At 48.3% G+C, this 22,159-nt stretch overlaps 1 protein-coding gene across 1 annotated transcript; it reads left to right on the forward strand.

The window, feature by feature from the left end:
* Positions 1–5,887: 5,887 nt before the first annotated feature.
* LOC125523299 (cilia- and flagella-associated protein 157-like) lies at positions 5,888–7,868 on the forward strand (the record flags this gene model as incomplete). The annotated part of the gene is given in 2 exon segments (XM_048688348.1): positions 5,888–6,013; positions 6,123–7,868. Coding segments are annotated over 2 exon segments (1,647 nt in total), but the record flags the coding sequence as incomplete, so codon positions are not given.
* Between the last annotated feature and the right edge of the window lie 14,291 nt (positions 7,869–22,159).

Genomic DNA, 22,159 nt, shown 5'->3' on the forward strand with positions numbered 1-22,159 from the left:
GGATTCCTTTGATGGCGGCAACATCCTCCGGTGTGGCGTGGCAGAATAGCATCACATCATCCGCATAGAGAGAGATCGCTGGGATGGGGCGCCTGGGATGTAGCTGCCGCAGGATGCCGGCTTCCATAGCCCGGCGCATCAGCCTACCAAGCGTGTCCAGGGCGAGCACGAAGAGCTGGGGGGACACGGGGTCGCCTTGTCTCAGGCCAGCGCGATGCCATATGGGAGGGCCTGGCTCTCCATTCAGCAGGACGCGAGTGCTCGCTGTCGAAAGCAGGATTGCGAGCCACTCCATGAATCTGTCTCCGAACCCGTATTGTCGCAGGACCTCAAAAAGAAATGGCCATGATATGGTGTCGAAGGCGTGCGTTAAGTCGAGCTTCAGCATGATCCGGGGAGCCCCTAGCTGGTGTAGCATCCGTAGAGATTGCTTGACCAGGATAAAGTTATCGTGGAGGCTCCGACCCTGGATGAATGCGTTTTGGTTCCGGCTGACTAGAACATCCAGCCTCGGGGCGAGGCGTAACGAGAGGACCTTGGCGAAGAGCTTGGCCACAAGATGTATCAAGCAAATCGACCGGTAGTCGCTTAGCTGTTGGGCATCGGCTCGCTTGGGGAGCAGGGTCATCAGGGCTTGGTTCAGCTTGTGGAAGCCGCGGCCTCTCATCTCGAACAGCTGCTGGAATACATCCATGAAGTCGTGTCGAACAGTTGTCCAGCAGGCCCGCAAGAATTTGGCGGTGAACCCGTCAGGTCCCGGCGCCTTGCTGGCGGGGAGGCGTTTGATCTCGTCCCAGACCTCCTCCATGGTGAATGGTGCATCCAAGCTGGAGAGGTCGCAAGGCTCGATGAGCTGGTCCAACTCCAACGTGAGCTCCCTGTCTGCAGCTGAGCCCAGTATCCTGTCAAAATGCTCAAAAGCAGCTCGCGCCATCGTGTCCTGGTCTGTGAGTATGTGCCCATCCACTGCGAGGCTGTATACTCGATTCTTCTGTCGGCGAAAAGAGCATTGCCGATGGAAGAAACCTGTATTGGCGTCGCCCTCCTTGATCATGGCAATGCGCGCGCGCTGCCTGGCAATGATGCGCTCCAGGGACGCAAGGCCAAGGTATGTGATCTTGAGGTGCTTCCTCAGCCAGTCTTCAGGCGGTGATAGAGCGCGGTCCTCCTGGGCCTTGTCGAACCGTGATATGAGCTCGCGGGAAATGGCCATTCGGTCCCGAATGCTGCCAGTAGACTTGGCACTCCAGCTGGTGAGTCTACGGGCTGTGGCCTGAAGGCGCAACATCAAGCGGTGAAAGGGGTCCGGGTCGTAAACCGAGCCCCAGGCTGCGGCCACCGTGTCCTGAAATCCATCTAGCCTGAGCCAGAAATCCTCAAAATGGAAGCGCCTGTACGCCGTGGGCATGGGTGCGCAGTCTAACAGCAGCGGGCAATGATCCGAGACGACGGACGCAAGGCAGCGGAGATGGCACTCGCCGTGTGCGTCTTCCCAGTCCGAGGTGCAGAGCACGCGATCTAGGTGCACCAGGGTAGGCGGGGACTGCTCGTTGGACCATGTAAAGCGGCGCCCATTGAGGTAAATTTCTTTCAGGGCGAGATCATTGACAAGGCGGCGAAACCTGCCCATCATTCGCCTATTCAAGTTGCCATTGCTCTTGTCCTCGTCACGTAGGATGAGGTTGAAGTCTCCGCATAGCATCCATGGTCCGGGGCAAGCCGCATGGATGTCCCGGAGCTCTTGCAGGAACGCAATTTTGTCCGCGTCATCCTGGGGTCCGTACACGACCGAAAGCCACCAGGGTATGCCCGTGGCCGTGGTCACTGTGGCGGTGAGGGCGTTTGTGGTGAACAGAGGGTGCGTGATAGATACAACCCTGCTCTTCCAAGCCAGAAGAATGCCGCCTCGCGTGCCATTCGCCGGGAGGTATGTGTAATCATCAAATTCCGAGCCAAGGGTGTCGAGCACAACAGACGAGCAGAGCAATTCCATCTTTGTTTCCTGTAGGCATACAATGGAGGCAGCCGTGGTGTCCAACAGCGAGCGGGCGGCAAAGCGCCGAGCGCGTGCGTTAAGGCCACGCACATTCCACACTACAATCCTGAGGCCGTGATCCATGAATATTGGATCGACGAGCGAAACCGTGCGCCACTCCTAGGTTTCACACGCAACCTCGACCCGTGCCGGTGTGGTCGGCAGGCTGGTCAAACCCTCCAGGATCTCTCGATCGACCAAGGCAGCAATGGCCTTGAGCACCGCGAGCGGGATGGGTGTTGCGAACATGCCCTCATAGGTTTGCATCTCGGCGGATGAAATCTTTTGGTTCGTCCCAATGATCCCCAGGGTGCGCAAGATCTGGACATGCGCGCGTCTTTCGGCTGTAGGGGGCGCCGCCGTCGGGGATGAATTGGCCGCGGAGCGGCCGCGGCGTGGGGCGAAGTTCAGAGGCCTGTGCCGCCTCCTCCTGGGCGTCGGCAAGGCTGCGGCGATGTGCTTGGTTGCAGCCGCTAGGAATTCACCCAGCGTCAAGGATTGTGACACGGGGGCACGGGCCCGTGATCGTCTCATGGTGATCGGCGGGGAAGCGAAGCGCCCCTCAGCGGGAGTGATTGGGCCTCGGCCATTGGAGGCAGGCGTGCGGGCTTCCACTTCTGAGCTGGGCCTTGCCAGGGCCTGCTGGGCCTGGGGCCTTTGCATGATTATCACCGGGGGTGGTGGGCTGGCTACCTCTGCAGGGGGGACCGCGCTCGTGGCGGGGCATGCATCCGCGCTCCCAGTAGTGCACTCGTGGGTCCCGCAGGACCGGTCCGCGGGGGCAGACGTGGCCACGTCAGGTGGCGCAGCTGGCGAGCAGCCGCTTTGCCCCGACCAACTAGCCGTCACGGGCTGCGAGTCTGGCACCTCGTGCAGATCGGGCAGGTCCCGACAGTCCCTCGGATCCTGCGAGCTAGTTGCGGGATCCACGCAATCTTCCACGGGGGATGGGGCGGTGTTTGAATCTCCCGATCCTTCTGGGGTGCTTGCCGCCAATGGGAGTGCCATGCTGGGCACATGGCGGGGTTCTGCGTTGGTGGGATGCGCGGACGCATCGATCTGGGGGCCACCCGCTGTCCCCTCCTGCCCGTTCCTGGCGTCTCCATCAGCGGCTGCGGCAGGGCCGGTCTGGCCCGCGGCCAAAGCCTGCCTTTGCCATCCTTTCCCTTTTCCTTTTCTGGCACGTTGACATGGGTTGGAGGGGCCCTGCTGATCCGCCCGACCGTGCTGACCTGGCCATGGGCCCATGGAGCATCTCCCAACCCGTACGGACGGCGGCGTAGTGACGGTTGGCGGCACCGGCCATGCATGCGCGACGGACAGGCCATCAGCGTGCACGGAGCGGCCCCTAGCGCGCCAGCCCAAGGTGTCTACGGTCATGCCGTCCGCGCGTCCGACAGGTGGCGCCTCCGTACGCCGGCGCTTGCGGCCGCGTCGACGCGCCCGGCCCGGACCATTGCCTCAGGCATGGTCGTGGCCGTCTCCGGCGCCGCCTCCGGTGCCATCTCCGTCACCAGCGCCAGGTCCATTGCTTCCCTGATTGCTAGGCGCAGGGGCTCCGATCCTCTCCGCCCGACCAAGAGCGATGGAGATTGGGTAGGTGAGGGTCCTGATGGTAGGCGCTTCCGAACGTACCCTTGCTGGAATCTGCTCCACGATCTCAAGAACAGCGGCGCGGCGGATGCTGGCCGGATCATGCGCGCGCCCTGCCAGCCGGAATGTGGCCATGTCCTCTCTGGAGCGCGTGTTGGGATGAAGCCGCTCGATCCAGCAGCTCTCCCCCAGGATGTGCTCAGCAGTCGATAGATGCCAGGCCTGAGCGGGGATGCCCCGAAGCTCAAGCTCGACGCGATACTCGAACTGGCCAGAGCCCGCATGCGCCAGCTTGCTCCACGGCCGGACGGAGAGGCTGAACCGCGGGGCGCGGATGAAATGGTCTCCATTGAGGCGGCGCATGGTCGTGCGCGAGCTGAACAGGATCAGGAAATCCTCGGGGTGGTGAGCGTGTACCGTGAAGTCGCCGTCTTCGAGCTCGAGGGAGGTCAGGAGCACATCAGCCACCTCGGCAGCGGACACGGTCGGCCTGTTGCCGGTGATGGAGGCTACCATTGCACGGGACAGGACCTCCTCGGCCTCCTCCATCTCCACAGAATGCGACATGATAATCCTCACCGGCTCCGGCGCGCGCGGCAAGGGCGCAGCGGCCGAGGCGGCGGGAGGAGGCGGAGGTGGCTGCGCGGCCTGGGGCGCCCGCGCTCGAGCAGCAGGGCGAGCGCGGTCAGGGTCGGCCCGGACGGCTCTCCGGCGCTGTGGGTGGCAGGAGCGCGAGTCGTGGCCGGATTCCAGGCATCGGCGGCAGCGAATGTCGTTGGTGCAGTCCCGAACACGATGACCAGGGTCGAGGCAGCGGAAGCAGAGTCCGGCGACCTCTTCCGGGGATGGGCTGCGCCGTTGGCATGGAGTCGTGTTGGGCTCGTCGTCTTGGCGGCGACGGCGGCGACGGTTCCGGCGCCGCGGCTGCTGGAAGCCGTCGGCATCGACCTGGACGCCACCAGGGGCACGGTGCACCTCGGAGCGGGGGCCGATGCGGCTCGCAACGGGCAGTCGAGGCTGGTCGACGGCGCGTGTGGGAGCGAGGAGAGCGAGCGGCGCGGGCATAGCCGGCGGTGTGCGTGCGACGTCGCTGTACGAGCGGGCCGAGGACTCGCTCTCCGAATCGTACCAGCGGTCGCCGGAGGACACGCGGTCGTCGGAGAGGGTCGCCCGGGGCTCGACAGGGTCAGCACTTGGGGCCGCCATGGCAAGGGGAGGTGCTGGGTGGGCAGACGGCGGGGATTCGCCGGCGGCTGGGCTGGAGGGTGGGGGGGCTAGGAGGAGCGGGGAGGGAGGGGAGCCATGAGGCACCGTATTTGCACCATAAGGACAAGTTATTGCACCAGTTTTGTGTATTTTGCAACTTTGGGCACCAAACTGACCGCACTGGACAAGTTAAGGCACCCGCAGTGTATTTAACTCTTAAATATTATATTTTTGGTGAGATGGAGGAGAGAGAAGAGAAGCGGGCTACCGATTAACAGCCGGCTGTAGCACGCGCTCCTAAACACTTTGTGAAAATGGGAAGTGGGCAATGTATCAATAAAATAGTACATATTCATATGCAACTATTGTACTTGCTGGCTATAAGCTTGACTATAGATGACGTGGCAAGATCGTATAGCCAGCAGTTGGCTATACTATTAACCATGCTCTTAGTGGTTGCTATCACCTCACCAGGTGGTTTAGTGTAAAGTACTACTCTGTGATTGTGACAAAGAGAAAGTTTGGGCTGACAAGTTTCCTCTACCATTTTCTCCACTCATGTTGTATTTTAAAGTGAAGTGCCTAATTCTTACAATGCAGTACAAAATTTCTCATGGTCCAGTTAGTTAATTATGTAAATTGCCAACTATATCTAGTTTTCAGCTACCATGTTGCTGCAGTCGATTAAGTGAGCAACACATTCTTCCTTGTCTGTTGGGGTTCAGAAATATCTGATGAGTGGGTTGGCTCATGCTGATTTAATTCGGAGGGTGTTATGCGGTGCACTGAGACTGTTCTTTGCTGAAAAAGTCTGGCTGATCCCAAGCAGTGGAACTGCTAGAGTTTTATCGGCACATCTTTATATAACTGTTGTCTTCATATGCTATGTGTTTTCTTTACTGAGAAGTTATGATAAATCTTAGATCTTTTTTCATTTAGCCATATAACATCTTGCTGCTCTGACCGAATGAAAATGAAGGATGATTGCTCATTAGACTTTGACAATTCGTTGCTCCTGTACTCACTTCTTGGTCACATTTACTTGTATGGCAGTTTATACCGAGACATCTGCAAGTCCAGCTTCTCAGGAAGGATCATCTTGGTCACAAACATGGTCTGAAGGTTGAGACTTCAAGCCCCAATTCCGTTTTGGAGCAACACAGCGGAGAGCTCCACAAAGTAATGCTAGAAATTACTTCGTTAAGCTCCTGTGGCTTTGACTCATTCGCGGCTTGCTCACTGGCACCTAAACTGGTGTATAATTAATTTTGTGGATTTAATTGTGTAGGTTAAACTTCATCTTGCCTCAGGTTTGATGCCGATCACCGGCTTGGAGAATGCAACAAATTGGAAGTCTGAGAGCGTAAAGGGGGGTGAATTGGATGGTGCCTATGTGATTGCCAACCAACTTGATCTCATTGAAAAACAGCAAGGGCAAACTCATGCTAATATAATCCAGATGGAGCTCCAGCGTGCACAAGATAGGGTGGGCAAGCTAGAAGCTGAGCGTGTTTCAGCTAAGAAGCAGCTTGACCGCTTGTTGGAGAAACTGAGGGAGGAGAAAGCAACCTGGCGGAGGAGAGAACACAAGAAGGCCCAATCCATTCTTGAGGATATGAAGGCAGACCTCGACCATGAGAAGAAGAACCGGAGGCAACTAGAGAATATTAACTTGAAGCTTGTTGATGAGTTGAAGGAGGTCAAATTGGCAGCCAATAATCTGTTGGAGGAGTATGACAAGGAGAGGAAGACACGGGAAATGACCGAGGAGGTGTGCAACAAACTGGTGAGGGAGGTCGAGGAACAAAAATCCGATATTGAAGTCTTGGAGCAGGACTTTGTGAAACTGCGGGAGGAGGTGGATGAGGACAGAAAGTTGCTACAGATGGCCGAGGTGTGGCGGGAAGAGCGGGTGCAGATGAAACTTGTGGATGCAAGGCTCACTCTGGAAGACAAATACGGTGAGCTAAGCAAATTGCAACAGGATGTTGAGGCCTTTGTCGCCTCTTTGGGTTGTGCCAAGGGAGACAGCAGCATTCTAGTACGAGAAGCAGAGAAAATTATAAGGGAAATTAGCTTGGTGAGGGACCTGGAGGTTCAATTCAAGTATGAGCCGCCTGCAGCATTGGAGGAAATATTAGCCATATTCAAGGAGATCCGCCCGAGCCAAGAGCTCGGACGATGCAAGGTGCAGAGGTCTTCACTAGATGAATTAGAAATTCAACAAGCTAGCGGCCAAATGGCTGATGTATGCCTGGAGAACCTAACCAATAGAAGCCCTTGCCAAGACAGTGAAATAGAAGATGGGAGCAGCTGGGAGACTACAAGCCACCAAGACTTTCAGGGTTCAAGCTTTTCACGGAACGGGAATGGAAGCGAACCTTCAGTCAACAATGTATGTGACAGAATTTCCTGGACGAGTGGAGGCAATTCGGAGGAGGTCTGGCAGAATGACCTGAGCAATATCAAAGTTGTGGAGCACGAGAAGAAACAGTCGGCAATATCAAAGTTCTCGAGGCCTTGCCCTCGGGAAAACCATGAAATCCACCAGGTGGATGTGGAGGTGGATCTAATAAACTCGTTGAACAGACGTATGTATTATGACGCTGGCGAAGCTGCAGATCGGGGTATGGGACAGAGCTCCCCGAGCATGGGACCATGGAGCTCGCCGTCGCCGGACTCGATGAACCGTGGCTTCAGAGGCTGCATGGAGCTGGTCCAGAGGCACAGCCTGAAAGCAAAGCTTCTAGAAGCTCGGATGGAGAGCCAGAAGATCCAGCTCCGCCGCGTGCTCAACCATACAACCTGAAGCTGCCAAGAACTCTTGTCACCTGCAATTTCATTTAATCTACGCCATGAAATAAGTCCATCTCTTGTAACGTGTGTACTACACAGTTAGCCCTACGGTAGATTCCTGTGCTCATCTAGCCCTAGTTCAAGTGCCACTACATTTGAAACAAATCTGTAGTAATGCGTCGTCATTGATGTGTGATCTAACGACGTCATGAGAGGTCAGGGCCTCCTCCATTCCTCACTCCTGTTAGCTGCTCAGGCTCGGCCACCTTGCCACCCCCACAATGTGAGAGAGATGGAGAGATACGAGGAGCAAGAGGTGAAGGGGAGAGACTCTTCCGCCTCCATCCCTTGTTCCTCTATGTCGCGCGCGAGGGCCAACAGCGCTCCACTTTCTCCACCCTCACCGCTCTAATTTTCCATCCCTCTCTTGGCTGCGGCCTGTTTGGATTTTATTCACCCATCATCCTCTTCGCCGCTCTAATCAGAGTCCAAGAGGGATGGCAATTTTGGCAAATGGGATCTCCGTGCAAATTCTTGTTGTCAACTTGCTTTTTTTCATGAATATGCAAAGCTTGGGTATCTTTCATTGATAGAAGGGTACAGTTAAGTTACAAGGCACTCTGGCACCGGTCCAAAACGGAGGACGTGAGCGAGGGAGAAAAGGAGGGGGGGGCACAACGGTGGATTGCCACTCGACTAAATATTGCCTCCATTTATCTTCTTTGGTTGAGAAACTGACCAAACCTAGCCGGTGCACCGTGCAGCTTCCCCTCTCCTCCTTAACCCCTCGCCGCTGTTGGAGGAGCGGCCAGGCTAAGCCTGTGCCGCGGACGGCGGTGGTGGGGTAGCTTTCACGGTGCGCGGCGCCTTTCCCCGGTGGTTCTCGGCTGTTGCGGCGACGGTTCCCATCGCCGGAGTCCTCCGCTAAGATGCGGTATCACATGCCCTGCTGAGGTGTGTGTGTTGGGGTCCGATCCCGACATCCATGCTAGTCCCGGTGGCAATCGACCCCTCTCCATGACACAGGCAGCACACCACCTACGATATGGAAGTCCAGATCCGACGAGCACCGGCCCTCGGCCAGGCCTGATGCAGACTCTCCTCAGCGTTCGGCTTGTGACGCGCCCCAGCGGCTCTGCTTGGCATGTTGGCGTTCCTGCAACGGCCAGTACCAAACTAGTCTGGATCTAATGGGCGCGACCGCCGCGGCCGACAGCCCTGGTGTGAGCCCTCTCTGCTGCGAGGATGATGGCATGGGTGGTGGTACATGGGTCAGCCGACCTATGTGTTTGGGAGGTGAGACGACAAGCGAAAGTTGGGCTCGGATGCGGTCCGGGCCATTGACGACGGCGTCTCTGGGCATATCGTTGCCTTGTTGAAGGCGTCAATGCGGTCGTTCTCTTCTTTCAAACTGTATTTCTCTAGGGGAACCCCTAGGACCCTCGGAGCGGACGATGATGTCACTCTTGTGTCGTGACTATCTTGAGGGCATCGTTTTGGAGATGGTTTGGTTGATGGGACCAGTGGTATGCACCGTTGCTGCAGCTTCTTTGTCTCTCCGGTGCCTAGATGTGGGTGGATGAGGCATGGAGGTGATGGCAGGCATCGGTGATCTTTTGTGGCGGCGTTACATCATAGTGGAGATGGTGCGCCACGACAGTGTTGTTGAGGCTGGAGGTGCAGATGGTCAGGCCATGACGGAGCTTATGGAGGCAAGTTGCAGCCATGGCGGTGCAGTGTCAGTTCATGGTGTATTGTTTGGGGGCCAATGGCCATGCACACATTATATCATTGATGTACATTTGCGACAAAGGACTAGGACCGTCAAAGCGTCCTCAATATGGGATTTTGGCAGTGCCAACCTCTTTCAACAGTTGATCTACGTCACACGAGTGGCATTGGTTCTTGGCTCTGTAGACTACTCTAGGCGGCCGTCCAAAGTCCGGATCATGGACGTACACATCATCTTCGTTTTGGTCAGTAGTTGCTCGACGTGGATCACCATTGCTCTATTTTTCTCTTCCTTTTTCTCCGCCTAAACATAACTTCGGTCTTATATGACTTTGCTATTAAGAGGTGTATTTTTTTTATGTGTGTGCATTGACGTTGGCTGTGTGCACCTTTGCTATGCATAGGCCAGTGTTACTCATTGTGTTTTCTATCCTCTTGATGCTACATTCTGAATCAATAAAAACGCCCTTTATAAAAAAATTCTTCTTTCAGGTTAGGCATGTTGATATAGAAGAAAACTTCAAAGTTGTACAAATTGGCACGAGAAAAAGAATGTCATGATAAGATTTTTTTGGCTTGAAACTGTGGGGCATTACAAGTACAAATAGAATAGGAATTACAAGTACAAATACAAGGATTACAAGTTGTAACCAGGGGGACTAAAGTAAGGAACTAGAAAAGAGAATAAAAGCAACAAAGGACCTTGATACGTCCATTTTGCATTATGTTTTTTTACTGTCATTTATAATGTTTTTATGCATAATAATGCTTTTTGAGTCATTCTAATGCATTTTCTCTCATAATATGCAAGGTACACATCAAGGGGGAGAATTCTGGCAGCTGGAAATCTGGACCTGGAAAAACTACGTCAGACTACCTATTCTGCACAACTCCAAATGAGCTGAAACTTCACGAGGATTTTTTATGGAATATATAATAATTATTGGAGCAAATAACTACCAGAGGGGGCCATCAGGTGGGCACAACCCACCTGGGTGCGCCAGGGCCCCCTAGCGCGCCCTGGGGGTTGTGGCCTCCTCGGCCCACCTCTGGTGCCCATATTTTGGTATATAAGTCATTTTGACCTAGAAAAAATTGAGGAGCGGACTTTTGGGACGAAGCGCCACAGCCTCAAGGCGGAACTTGGGCAGGAGCACTTTTGCCCTCCGGCGGAGCGATTCCGCCGGGGGAACTTCCCACTCGGAGGGGGAAATCATCGTCATCATCATCACCAACAACTCTCCCATCTTGGGGAGGGCAATCTCCATCAACATCTTCAACAACACCATCTCCTCTCAAACCCTAGTTCATCACTTATGTTCAATCTTGTTACCGGAACTATAGATTGGTACTTGTGGGTGACTAGTAGTGTTGATTACATCTTGTAGTTGATTACTATATGGTTTATTTGATGGAAGATTATATGTTTAGATCCAATATGCTATTTAATACCCCTCTGATCATGAGCATGTTTATCATTTGTGAGTAGTTACCTTTGTTCTTGAGGTCACGGAAGAAATCAAGTTGCAAGTAATCATGTAAATTTGATATGTATTCGATATTTTTATAGTATGTATGTTGTGATTCCCTTAGTGGTGTCATGTGAACGTCGACTACATGACACTTTACCATATTTGGGCCTAAGGGAATGCATTGTGGAGTAGCAATTAGATGATGTGTTGCGAGAGTGACAGAAGATTAAACCCCAGTTTATGCGCTATTCCGTAAGGGACCGACTTGATCCAAAAGTTTAATGCTATGGTTAGAATTTATTCTTAATATTTTTCTCCTAGCTGTGGATGCTTGCGGGAGGGTTAATCATAAGTAGGATGTTTGTTCAAGTAAGAACAACACCTAAGTACCGGTCCACCCACATATCAAATTATCAAAGTAGCGAATACGAATCGAACCAACATGATGAAAGTGACTAGATGAAATTCCCATGGACCCTCAAGAATGCTTTGCCTACTATAAGAGACTGTTTTGGCCCGTCCTTTGCCTCAAAAGGATTGGGCTACCTTGCTGCACTTTTGTTACTACTATTATTACTTGCTCGTTACAAATTATCTTACTATCAAACTACCCTGCTACTTACAATTTCAGCACTTGCAGACATCACCTTACTGGAAACTACTTGTCATTTCCTTTTGCTCCTCGTTGGGTTCAACACTCTTACTTATCGAAAAGAGCTACAATTGATCGCCTATACTTATGGGTCATCAGACCTCAAGGAGGCAGAAAAGATATCCATCTCAAGAGTTCATCCTTGATTGCAGACTTAATTCTGTACTGCATAAGGGTGATGTCATGAATGAAGGCACTTCTCCATTTATTAAACCTGGCCCTTTCATTCCTAAACACTCTGCCATTTCTAATAATCCAGATATTCCAGCAAGCAATGAAAACCACTTCAGTGAAGAAAGGATTGTCAAAACTTCTCCTGGCCTGAATAACCAGCTCATTCATTGAGTCACCATATGACCAATCTATCTGAAGATAGTTCCACACCCTCACACTGAAATTGTAGTTGAAGAATAGATGGTCCCTTGTCTCTCTGGTATCCAGAGGGAAGAGCACACAATTCACTCCATCTTCCATATACCAATGCCTCCTTTCCACCACATCTTTAGTGTTTAGTCTATCCATAATGAGCATCCAGGCAAACACTTCTATTTTCATGGTGCAGGCAGATTTCCATATCCAAGTGAGAAAGGGACTAAAGGATTGAGATAGATAAGTGTGAGAGTACAACATCTTGGGTTTGTACTCCTTTGTATACCCTTGCCAAGACCATACATCCTTCAATCCTGCCACTCTACCATGACTCTCCATCAGAGACTGCAAAATGCTAAGGTCCTCATAAGCTTGTTCTGACAATGGAAGATGAAAATTTCCAAAAGTATCTTGAGTCTCAAAAACCTCTTTGACAGTGATCCAAGGGTCCTTAACATAGGAAAACAGCCTAGGATACCTGGTCTGCATGGTAGTAACCTCCTCACCAATTTTCCAGTGATCAGACCAAAAAAGAGCAGTATCCCCCTCATTAATCTAGGCCTAAGAAGAGTCCCTGAAGTTCTTTATTACCTTGCAAATATCCCTCCACCAGAAACATCCACAATCACTTGTTGCCAGTGGCACCCTGCCATGGTAGTGTCAGGACCCCAATCCTAAGTCACAGCGATCTAGCATGTAACACATCATATCACTTTGCAGCCTCACGCACGGTATCCCCACGAGTGCCACCTTACCTGGCCCGGGACCGTTTGCGCCTTTTGGCTCACGTATATGATAGTGTCTCTAGCATCCATATGACAGAGAACTCGGGACGACATGACTAGTCGTAAACCCAAGGTGGCACAAACTTACAAGGACAGACATACATGACCCAACAATGCACGTGTCGGTCAGCAGCGAGTGAAACCGGGTTGTAGCAAGCTAGCAGGACTCCGGTAAGCACCGCGTGACATTTCCCTGTAGGGACAGACACATGAGCAAAGAAGGACACATGCCGATCATCCCATGTGTTCTGGAGCAGTAGCAGGCCACCATGGCTTAGTGGAAGCACTAGGAGACATTTCCCCATAAGAGAGGGTACCAAGAATAAACAACCAGGTGTCGGATCCCACACATAGCAATACACGTTACAAGTACGCATAATATGCAAGTATGTGCTGTACAACATGGCATCACAACATAACTCATCTCATATAGATAAAGGCCTAGAAGAGCCACATAGCATTTATTACAAACACGGGTCACATGACCCAACATACAGAGCATACAAGCAACGCAAGCATAACAAGTCTGAGTACAGACAACTACAAATGAAAAAGGCTGAGAAGACCCGCGAGACCCTCACAAGGGTACAAGATCATAGCTGAGGTAACAAGCTGAACGTCGAAGTCCACGCGGAACTACTAGCAAGACTGAAGTCTCCTCTGGAAAATATAAATTAAGAAAACGTTAGTACAAATGTACCAGCAAGACTTACATCAGAACTAGCTACATATGCATGAGTATCAACAAAGGGGTGGTGGAGTTTAACTGCAGCAAGCCAGCTTTGACTCAATGGCTATCCTATACTACGACTGTTGGTAACTCTTTTGAGGTGACGCACATGAGTCCACATATTCACCATATCAATACACCACTATGAATCCGCTCCTGTCTCCCTACGAGAGGCCATCCATAGCACTCACGCCTATCTTGCGCATTTTAGAGTATCCACTTCAAGTTATCTATGAACCATATAAGCGTTCCAAGTAGTCCATATCCGCAGACACGACTATTCGAATAAATCATATTACCCTGCAAGGGTGTACTTCTTCACACACGCTCTCACCATTTATCGTCGTTTACACGACATGTACTCGACAACCTTCAAGCGGAAGCCCAGCGAGGGTGTCAGCCATGACCTGACTAACCACACAAGTCTCTAGTCCAGATTTATCGCCTATTCGAGTTCCATCCGCAAGGAAGTCCGGCTGGGGTTTCCACTACGGCCCCAAACGATGTGAGCAGGGTTCCCAGGCCCTCCATTCGGGTGCCACTTGGTACACCATGCCACTATGCCTAGTCTGTCCCAAGCCCACCTGGCCGGGTGCCACTTGGTAGACTACTAACACAACCTACAAACACCAGAAACTAGTTGCAACTCCTGGATAGAGATCAAGGTAATGAATAATCGAGAGAGCTTGGAGTGCCCGGAGCCCAATGTGTGGTAGTAACTGCCTTGGATCACAAACACAGAACTCAGTTCCTGAGGACGGTTTCAATGAGACAACCCACCATGTACTACTACATGGCTCTCATTGCTACCTTTACCAAATTAGCTCTCAACGGTAGGACATGTTCATCACCATCCAATCCATCCCAGATGGATCAGACCTGACACAACTCTAAGCATACCAGGCATAACAAGCAAACATGAATGAGTAGGCACATCATGGCTCAAACAACTCCTACTCATGCTAGTGGGTTTCAACTATTTACTGTGGTAAGATAGGTCATGCAGAGGAATGGGTCCAACTACCGCAACATGTAATAGTTGAATCGTTGTTGTCCTGATGCAGTAAAAGAGAGCAGAAGCGAGCGAGTGGGATTGTATCGGAATGCTCAAAGGGGGTTAGCTTGCCTGGCACTCCCGATGATAGCATTGTGTCTTCATCAGTGTCATCGATCGCAACGTCGGAATTGTCTACTACCGAGAGGGAACAACACCGACAAACAGAGAAGGAACACAATCAATGCAATGCACAATATGATGCATGGTCATGACATGGCAATATGCTGTGATTTGAGCTAATGCAACTAATAGAAATTTTGAAAGAAACTCATTTGAACCAAAGGTTCAAATGTAAGGTTCACTTAAAGCATTTAAAATGCCATTTAAGGAATTGTACAATTCAGTGAGTATTAGTTGTTCAAACATGCATGATAATGGTACAGATGGAAAGATTGGCTTTTTGATTATTTTCTCATATAGAAATCTTTTCAATCCAATTTATAGTTGATTTACTATGAATTTTTGAAAATTAGGCAAATTTCTGAAAATAAATAAATCATTTAGATTTAGTTAAATTCCAGAAATAGGTTACCGCGTCAGCATGACAATAGTGTGGCATCAGCAAGTCAACAGGGTCGGTCCATGTCAAACCTGACACTGGGGCCGACATGTCAGTCACATAGTGGCTAACAGGGTTTAATTAAACCTAAATAATCTAATTAACAGGCACTAGGGCCCACTATCAGTGACTCTAGGGGGTTAGTTAGGGCGTCATTATCCACCAATGACTGTTCCACGTTAGACGCACAGGCAGTTAGCCGCCGGCGACCAAACAGAGCGGTGGAGGCGCTCAGGATTCACCATCCGATGACCGTTCGACTCGCGGTATGGCCCTACAGGCTGCTGGACATGCGCCGCATCCAACGGAGCATGAGGCTGGGCGAGAGGAGGCCCGAAATGATGACTACAACGATGGCAGGCGGCGGCCGGAGTTCGGATGGACTCGGGAATGGCGCTGTGGTGCATGGGAGCAAGAAAGACTGGGTGCTATGGGCTCCTACAGATGTTGTGGTCGTGGTGACGCGCTCATACGCGGTGCAGGTGGGCTCTAGCCACGGCGGCGTCATGGCTGACGGCGGCGAGGTATCGGGCTTGACGAATCCAATGGAAACGGTGAGCAAATGGTGTAGGGTTGGGAGGAAACAAGGAGGAGCTCACACAGGATTGAGCGGCAGTCACCACAAGCTCGGGGGAGCACCGGAGATGACGAATCGACGACGACGGCGTTTGGTGCCCGTGGAAGAAAAAGATGATGGAGCCGGCGTTGCAGGGCATCCGACGATGCTTGGCTCGGCGAGGATGAAGATGGCGATGATACAGAGCTCGGGGACGGGGAGATGGAGTGAGGGAGCGGCTGTCCGCGGTGGTTCTCGGCGGGTGGCCATGGCGGCTTCGGCAATGAGGGGAGAGCGAGGGAGCGAGCGGGAGAGAGTAGAGAGGCAAGGGAGTGGGCGAGGGGGGTGGTGTTGTCCGTTTCCCAGGCGAGAGAGGGCAGCGCACGGAGGCCAGGCAGGGAGGAGGTGGAGGCCTCGGTTGCGCAGGCGTCGACACGCCTTTGCGTACTGGCAGAGGTTGAAGACGACCACTTCGGCCAGTGGGTTGGGCCACCAGCTGGGCCGCCAGGTGGGCTGTGCCAGGTGAGCTCTCTCTCTTCTCTGTTTTTCTAATTTTGTTTTGTTTCCTATTTTGCAAGTTTGTTTTGAATTTGGTTTTCAAACCAAACCAGTTTTTCTGCTTCTGAAAATTATTGTGGGAGCTAAATGGATTATTCCAGCGGCCCACAAAATGATTCAGAATTATTGGAGCTAAAAATATAAGTATAGGAATTTATAACTCCAATGCAAATACTTATTGGATTAATTCAGAGACCATAAATGCCATAGAAAAATGTGAAACATCTCTGGTTAGGGTTTTCACCTTTTTCATAAATAATGAACATTTTTGAAGGGCACTTTGGGTTCATTGAAAATATTTCAAGCTTGAACTAGTTAGCTTGATTTGGTGCTAGGGTTTCATCAATCCCCATTTCAAATTTCAAATAAAATTAGACATGATGCATGGATGTAATGCCACTATTTACAAACATGAATCTAGGGTTGTCACAACTCACCCCCACTAAACAAGAATCTCGTCCCGAGATTCAAGACGTAAGGTAAGAAGACTAGGGGACACAAAACTACACAATCTTCATGATCCAACTGCCCTTCTCGGAAATGTTGATTCGTTGCACCATATTGATCTTGACATCTTTGCTTTCGAGATCTTTGTCCAACACGATGATGACAGAAAGAAACTCTACAGGAATCGCTCTTCTCGAAGATCGAGCAACTCAAGATCAACTCATGGAATGAGACATGATAACATCTCTTGAGTTGAGACACAAAACACACATCTGGAGCAATGGAAAAAGCAGATGACAAGGGTTCAATTTGGTAGGCAATAATTCCACGCTTGAGTAAGATGGTGCATGGTTTCAAAGTAGCGAGGAGTTAATTGCCATGATTCCATAACGGGGCACCTTAGGGAGGATGACTTGTAGAATTATTCCCTTAAGTGGCAAAAAGAATTGCTTTTGATACAGAGATCATTGAACCTCTTCATACCAGACTAAGGCAATTCACAAACGATCATTTGAAGGAGTCCGAAGGAATGGCATACTCAGTTTGGAAGGAAACTAGAGTTACAGGACAACTCAGCAAACGGAAGGTACATTCCAATTGATACCAAGGGTATAACCTAGTGTCCGAGCATGCTTTCAAGAACTTGAGCATTTCCATATTCATCGGGGTTTTACCAACATCCGTGCCAAGGATCCTGTCAACACATCATACTACCATGATGAATAATGAGGGAGAATGCAGATGCAAAGGAAGACAACACTTTCTCGGATTTCACCTTGACTGGCCAGGGAAACGAAATCTGGATGATCGACCGAGAGACATTTAGCACGTCGCTTCTAATGTTCTTCGTGATGTACTAGTCACCACAATCATGCTTAAAAGCATCATCAATAAGGTCATCAAGTAAAGGTTAGACTTCGGGAGCACAAACATCCATAAGGATCAACTTTTAGTATAGATCATACGAAATCCTCATGGAGAAGATGGTCAAATTGCCGATTCAATATACCACAACAATAGATCTTTCGGCTAGGTGTGTCATCCAGAACATCAACCTTGCCGGAGCCTACATCATAGATCTTGGAAAAGTTCCAACCATCATATCTGCCTGAGATTTAGATGTGGTTGGTGTCTGGAAAAGAAAGTTTGCAACACAAATCGACAGGAAGATGTTGCGAGATTCTGAAGAAATGAACTATGATAGCAAGCTCCAAACATGAGCTGGATTGTAAGATACACGTGAACACATTGTTCAAAACAAGCGTGACCACATAGAAGTCTTACAGCAAAACACTACCGAGTTCTGGTTGGGAGCCATCTTTGAGGATACCGGAGTCTTGTGCATGATCTAGAATTAACACAACAGACTCCTTTTCCTTGAGCAAATCAATTAGTGGCTTGGTGTGCTAGGAAACACATATGGAATGGAGGCGGCCAACCTACCAAACCATAGAGTACTTCGCACATATGCGTGACTAACTTGGGATGATTCCAGAGGAAGCAAAAACAATCTTTCTCGGATTCACGGCGGCAACTTGCATATAATGCACATGAATTTGAGGAAGTCACTTCTTCCATCCAAGCATAATCTTCATGAACGGGACACGAAGAAAATGCTTACACAAGTTTCCAACACTAGCTTAATGTTCAACATGAATCATGGAGAAGATAAAATGCTGCTGATGGGATCACCAACAAGTCATCAAGATTTCCATGAAGATGGAATTCCACAACTATGTGAACAAGGCGATAGTATTGGTCAGACCCAAAAGATATAATGGTGTATGCTCGAGGGACAACCGCGAGTAAGACAACATTACATGCATCGTTAGTTCTGATTTGATTTGACGATAGCCCATCCTCAAATCAAGGTTTACATCATACAATAGATCCAACAACTGATCACGAAGATCGATCGATGAAGATATCATCTTTCTTCGACACACACAAACACATGGATATCCTTTTGGAATGTACTAAGTCAGACAAAGCTTTTATCTTCCAACTCTCCAAGTTATTGTTTAGCTTATCCAACTAGTTCAGGAGTATCCAACACAGATCCTTGGAGAAAGGGTGGTTTATAAGAAAACCAACTTGATCACGAACTCAACATAACGGTCAAGGGACAACCTAGTAATACTTCTGAGAAGATATTCAGAAAATCACGAACCACCGATATGTTACTAAGCTCGAGATCAATCCTGCTTTTCAGGGCAAGACGATATGATCAAGGGAGCGAGGGATTGACACAATCCTAACTCATTGATCGAAGAGTGCACCGAAAATAAGGACTAGGTAGCACGATCAGTCTTAGAATGATGTTATTGACCATTAACTACTAATGTAGCGACCCGACCTCAGACGGTCAAGTCTCTGTGCTTAAGTGTCATCCTTGGATCGGTATGCTAACACACACAGTACTCAAGGATTTATAACAGAGGTAAATCACATGTATAAAGTAACGTAAATACTATTACCTCAATCCATATAGCGGAAGTAACAAAGGTTGTGGATTCCCATCAACACCAACGACAAAGTTGAGTGTAGAAATCGTAACCCTAACGTATCACTTACTCGTCGTAAGAATCCTGCAACATGAGACGTTGCAGCCACAAAGGGTCAGTATATTGAATGTACTAGCAAATTCACACTGTAGAGAAATGCTGACTAATGGCTATCACTACATGCATATTTGGCTGGTAGAAAAGCTCTATGGTTATCATGTTTTTGCGAAAAGCCAATTTTTCCCTACAACAAAGGAATATATTTTATTTAACTACAAAGTTGGTTGAAAATTATTGAGAAGGTTTCTCCAACTCAATCCCAAAGTAATAGTTATAACCCAACAAATTAATTAAGTAAAGTGATGAGATCAACATGATAATTCAAGAACCAGATACTCAAGATGTCCATAACCGGGGAGACGACTAATCATGATTAGTTTGTACACTCTGCAGAGGTTTGCGCACTTTTCCCCACAAGACTCGACCTCCTCCGTTGGATTTCTCGCACTACATAGTGTTTGAGAAACGGATGACCGAAACACAGTCTTTCAGAAGCATTAACTCTAACCCCGGGTAGACCGTACCAACCTACATCCCCTACATCTGCTAGCCTATCACTAGAAGAGGTCATGCAACTAACTCCACTATACTAGAGCTCATAATAGCTTGTGGCTGCACACGGAAGTTTCTAGCATGAATAATCTTATGATCCCTTTGAGTCTGGGTGGCATTCCATAGGGTGATCACACGGATACTCCGGGATCCCCTTGGGCAAACACTGGGTTCTCCAGGTGCCTGGGCAAAACCACTGGGTGCTCCAGGGTGCCCCAACCAATCCACCCAGATGTGTCTTAAAGTAGCCACCTTAAGTTAACCATTAATTTACAATCTCACATCTGTCATGGATACACTCAAACCCAATCCACGTCTACGAGCATAGCATGGCAATAAGCATAACGTAGTAACTCCCAAGGTTTGAATGCAAGACAATAGGTTCCTACCTCATCAACTACTTCCCAATACCCACATGTTATCAATCCTACTCATGCAATGTTTGAGGGTGAAACTAATGCATAAAAACTGGGTATGCAAGTGATATGATCAAAGTGTGAACTTGCCTTGTACTGTTGATGAAGATGATTCGCACTCATAACTCATGATAGTTCTACTCGTCACACTCCAGTCAATCTATCGTAAACATACAATAATAACCACACATAAGCAATCACTCAAAAGATCGGGAAGAACGAAGAAGACAATTCAGAAAACATCAAAACCAAGCAAATAACTCTTGCAACATAAAACAATTTCTAACAGTATCAAAATTATGTGAATTTGGCCTTACAAAAATTTTAGGTCAAGAGCTTCAATTTGCAAAAAGAATCAATTAAATCGGAGTTATAAAACTCACGTTATGATCAAAAGAAGTTTGAATATGAATCTAAACAAATTTCGAAATTTGAAAATTTCAAAAAGTTGATGTGACAGGTTCACAGGATAGGTGAAAACAAGAGAAAACTATAGGTGCTGGTTTCATCTAATTTGGATAAACGAGTGAAAAATTATGGCTATTTGAAAAATCAGGGCCAAGCTGTTTTAGGGAAAAAATAGCTACGGCTAAAAAGAAATCTAGGTCTAATGTATAAATACATAGACTAATTGATAATCTAATTATTCTATCATATTAGTCTAGAAATAATAAACTATGAAAGTATAAAAAGAAAAAATGTAGAAATATATATCTTTATAAGATAGAGAAAAGGCGATTTCGGAGAGAGGAGACAACTTCCAGAAATCCCGTAGAAGAGAAGAAAAATATTTTTCTTTAATGAATCTAGTCAAACCAAAATATTGATTTAACCGAACCGGATGATTTTTGAAGGCTATATGGATCTATATTTATAGGTGGAAAAGAGGTTTAGAGGTCAAAGGCTAGGCAATGTGGGACTAAACATATACGTACGTCGATGAAATTTGAAAAAAGATCATGGGCTAAAAATTCGGCCGGCCGTGCGCGCTGTAGATTTTTTTAAAACAAAATTCGGTCAAAAAAATAACAAAAAAAGGCTGGCTGGGCCTGGCCCATGTAGAAGAGAAAATAAAATAAAATGTTGGGGCGCCCATGCTGCGCACGTAGGCGATAGTTAGTTCCAGGCGCACACGCAATTTTTGTTTTTTTCGAAACAGAAAAGGAGAAAAAAGAATAATGGAAGTAAAAGTAAAATTATATATAGGCATATTATATATCGAAATTTTCAAAAAAATATTTTTGAAAAGATGAACATTTTACTAACGTCAAATAAAATACAAAAAAAATTCAAATAAATCAAACAGTACTACTGCTCTAATAAAATCCAATAAAAACTTTTAAAAATACCAAAATGATTTCAAATTTATTTCTCTCCAGTTTTCTATTGTAGGGAATCATTTTACCCTATTTTCCATATATTCTATTTTTGGAGAAAAATAATTTGAATAAAATCCAAATAACTCCAAATTGAAAATAATTTTCAAAAGGACTTTAAATTTGATCCTTTTAAACTCCCAACTCATATTTCATATGTTTTGAAGAAGTCATTTTATCTTCTCTCATGAAAATCATTGAGTTGCTTAAAGTTCCTGAATTTGAAATATTTCCAAATAAAATTCAAATCTTTTCAACAACCTTTTTCATTTATTTAAATGGAAGAAGTCATGTCATCTTCTCTCTAGGGTTTTGTGATGAAATAAATTTGAATTCTTGGAGATCAGAAAGCAAAGTGAAATTTTTGGGAAAGTCATTTTATTCCATCTCATTTAACTTTCAAAAAGTTTCGAATTTCACTCAATTTCACACAAGCAACCACGCCACAATCTAACAATCAATCAAATCTATTTGTTTAATATAACATTCCAAAATTTAGAATTTTGGGATGTTACAAACCTACCACCCTTAAAATGAATCTCGTCCTCGAGATTCGGAGAGGCTAGAAAGAAATAGGTTAGGTTCGGGGCTTTCTCAAAATCCATCGATCGTCACAGGGGGTCTGGGGTGCTACCACCCTTAGAAGCATGGTTACGGTTCCAACAAAACTCATATACTCCATCCTTATTGTTGGCAGTGTCGGTC

This window comes from Triticum urartu, chromosome 7 (assembly GCF_003073215.2).
Source record: "Triticum urartu cultivar G1812 chromosome 7, Tu2.1, whole genome shotgun sequence".
Taxonomy (NCBI): domain Eukaryota; kingdom Viridiplantae; phylum Streptophyta; class Magnoliopsida; order Poales; family Poaceae; genus Triticum; species Triticum urartu.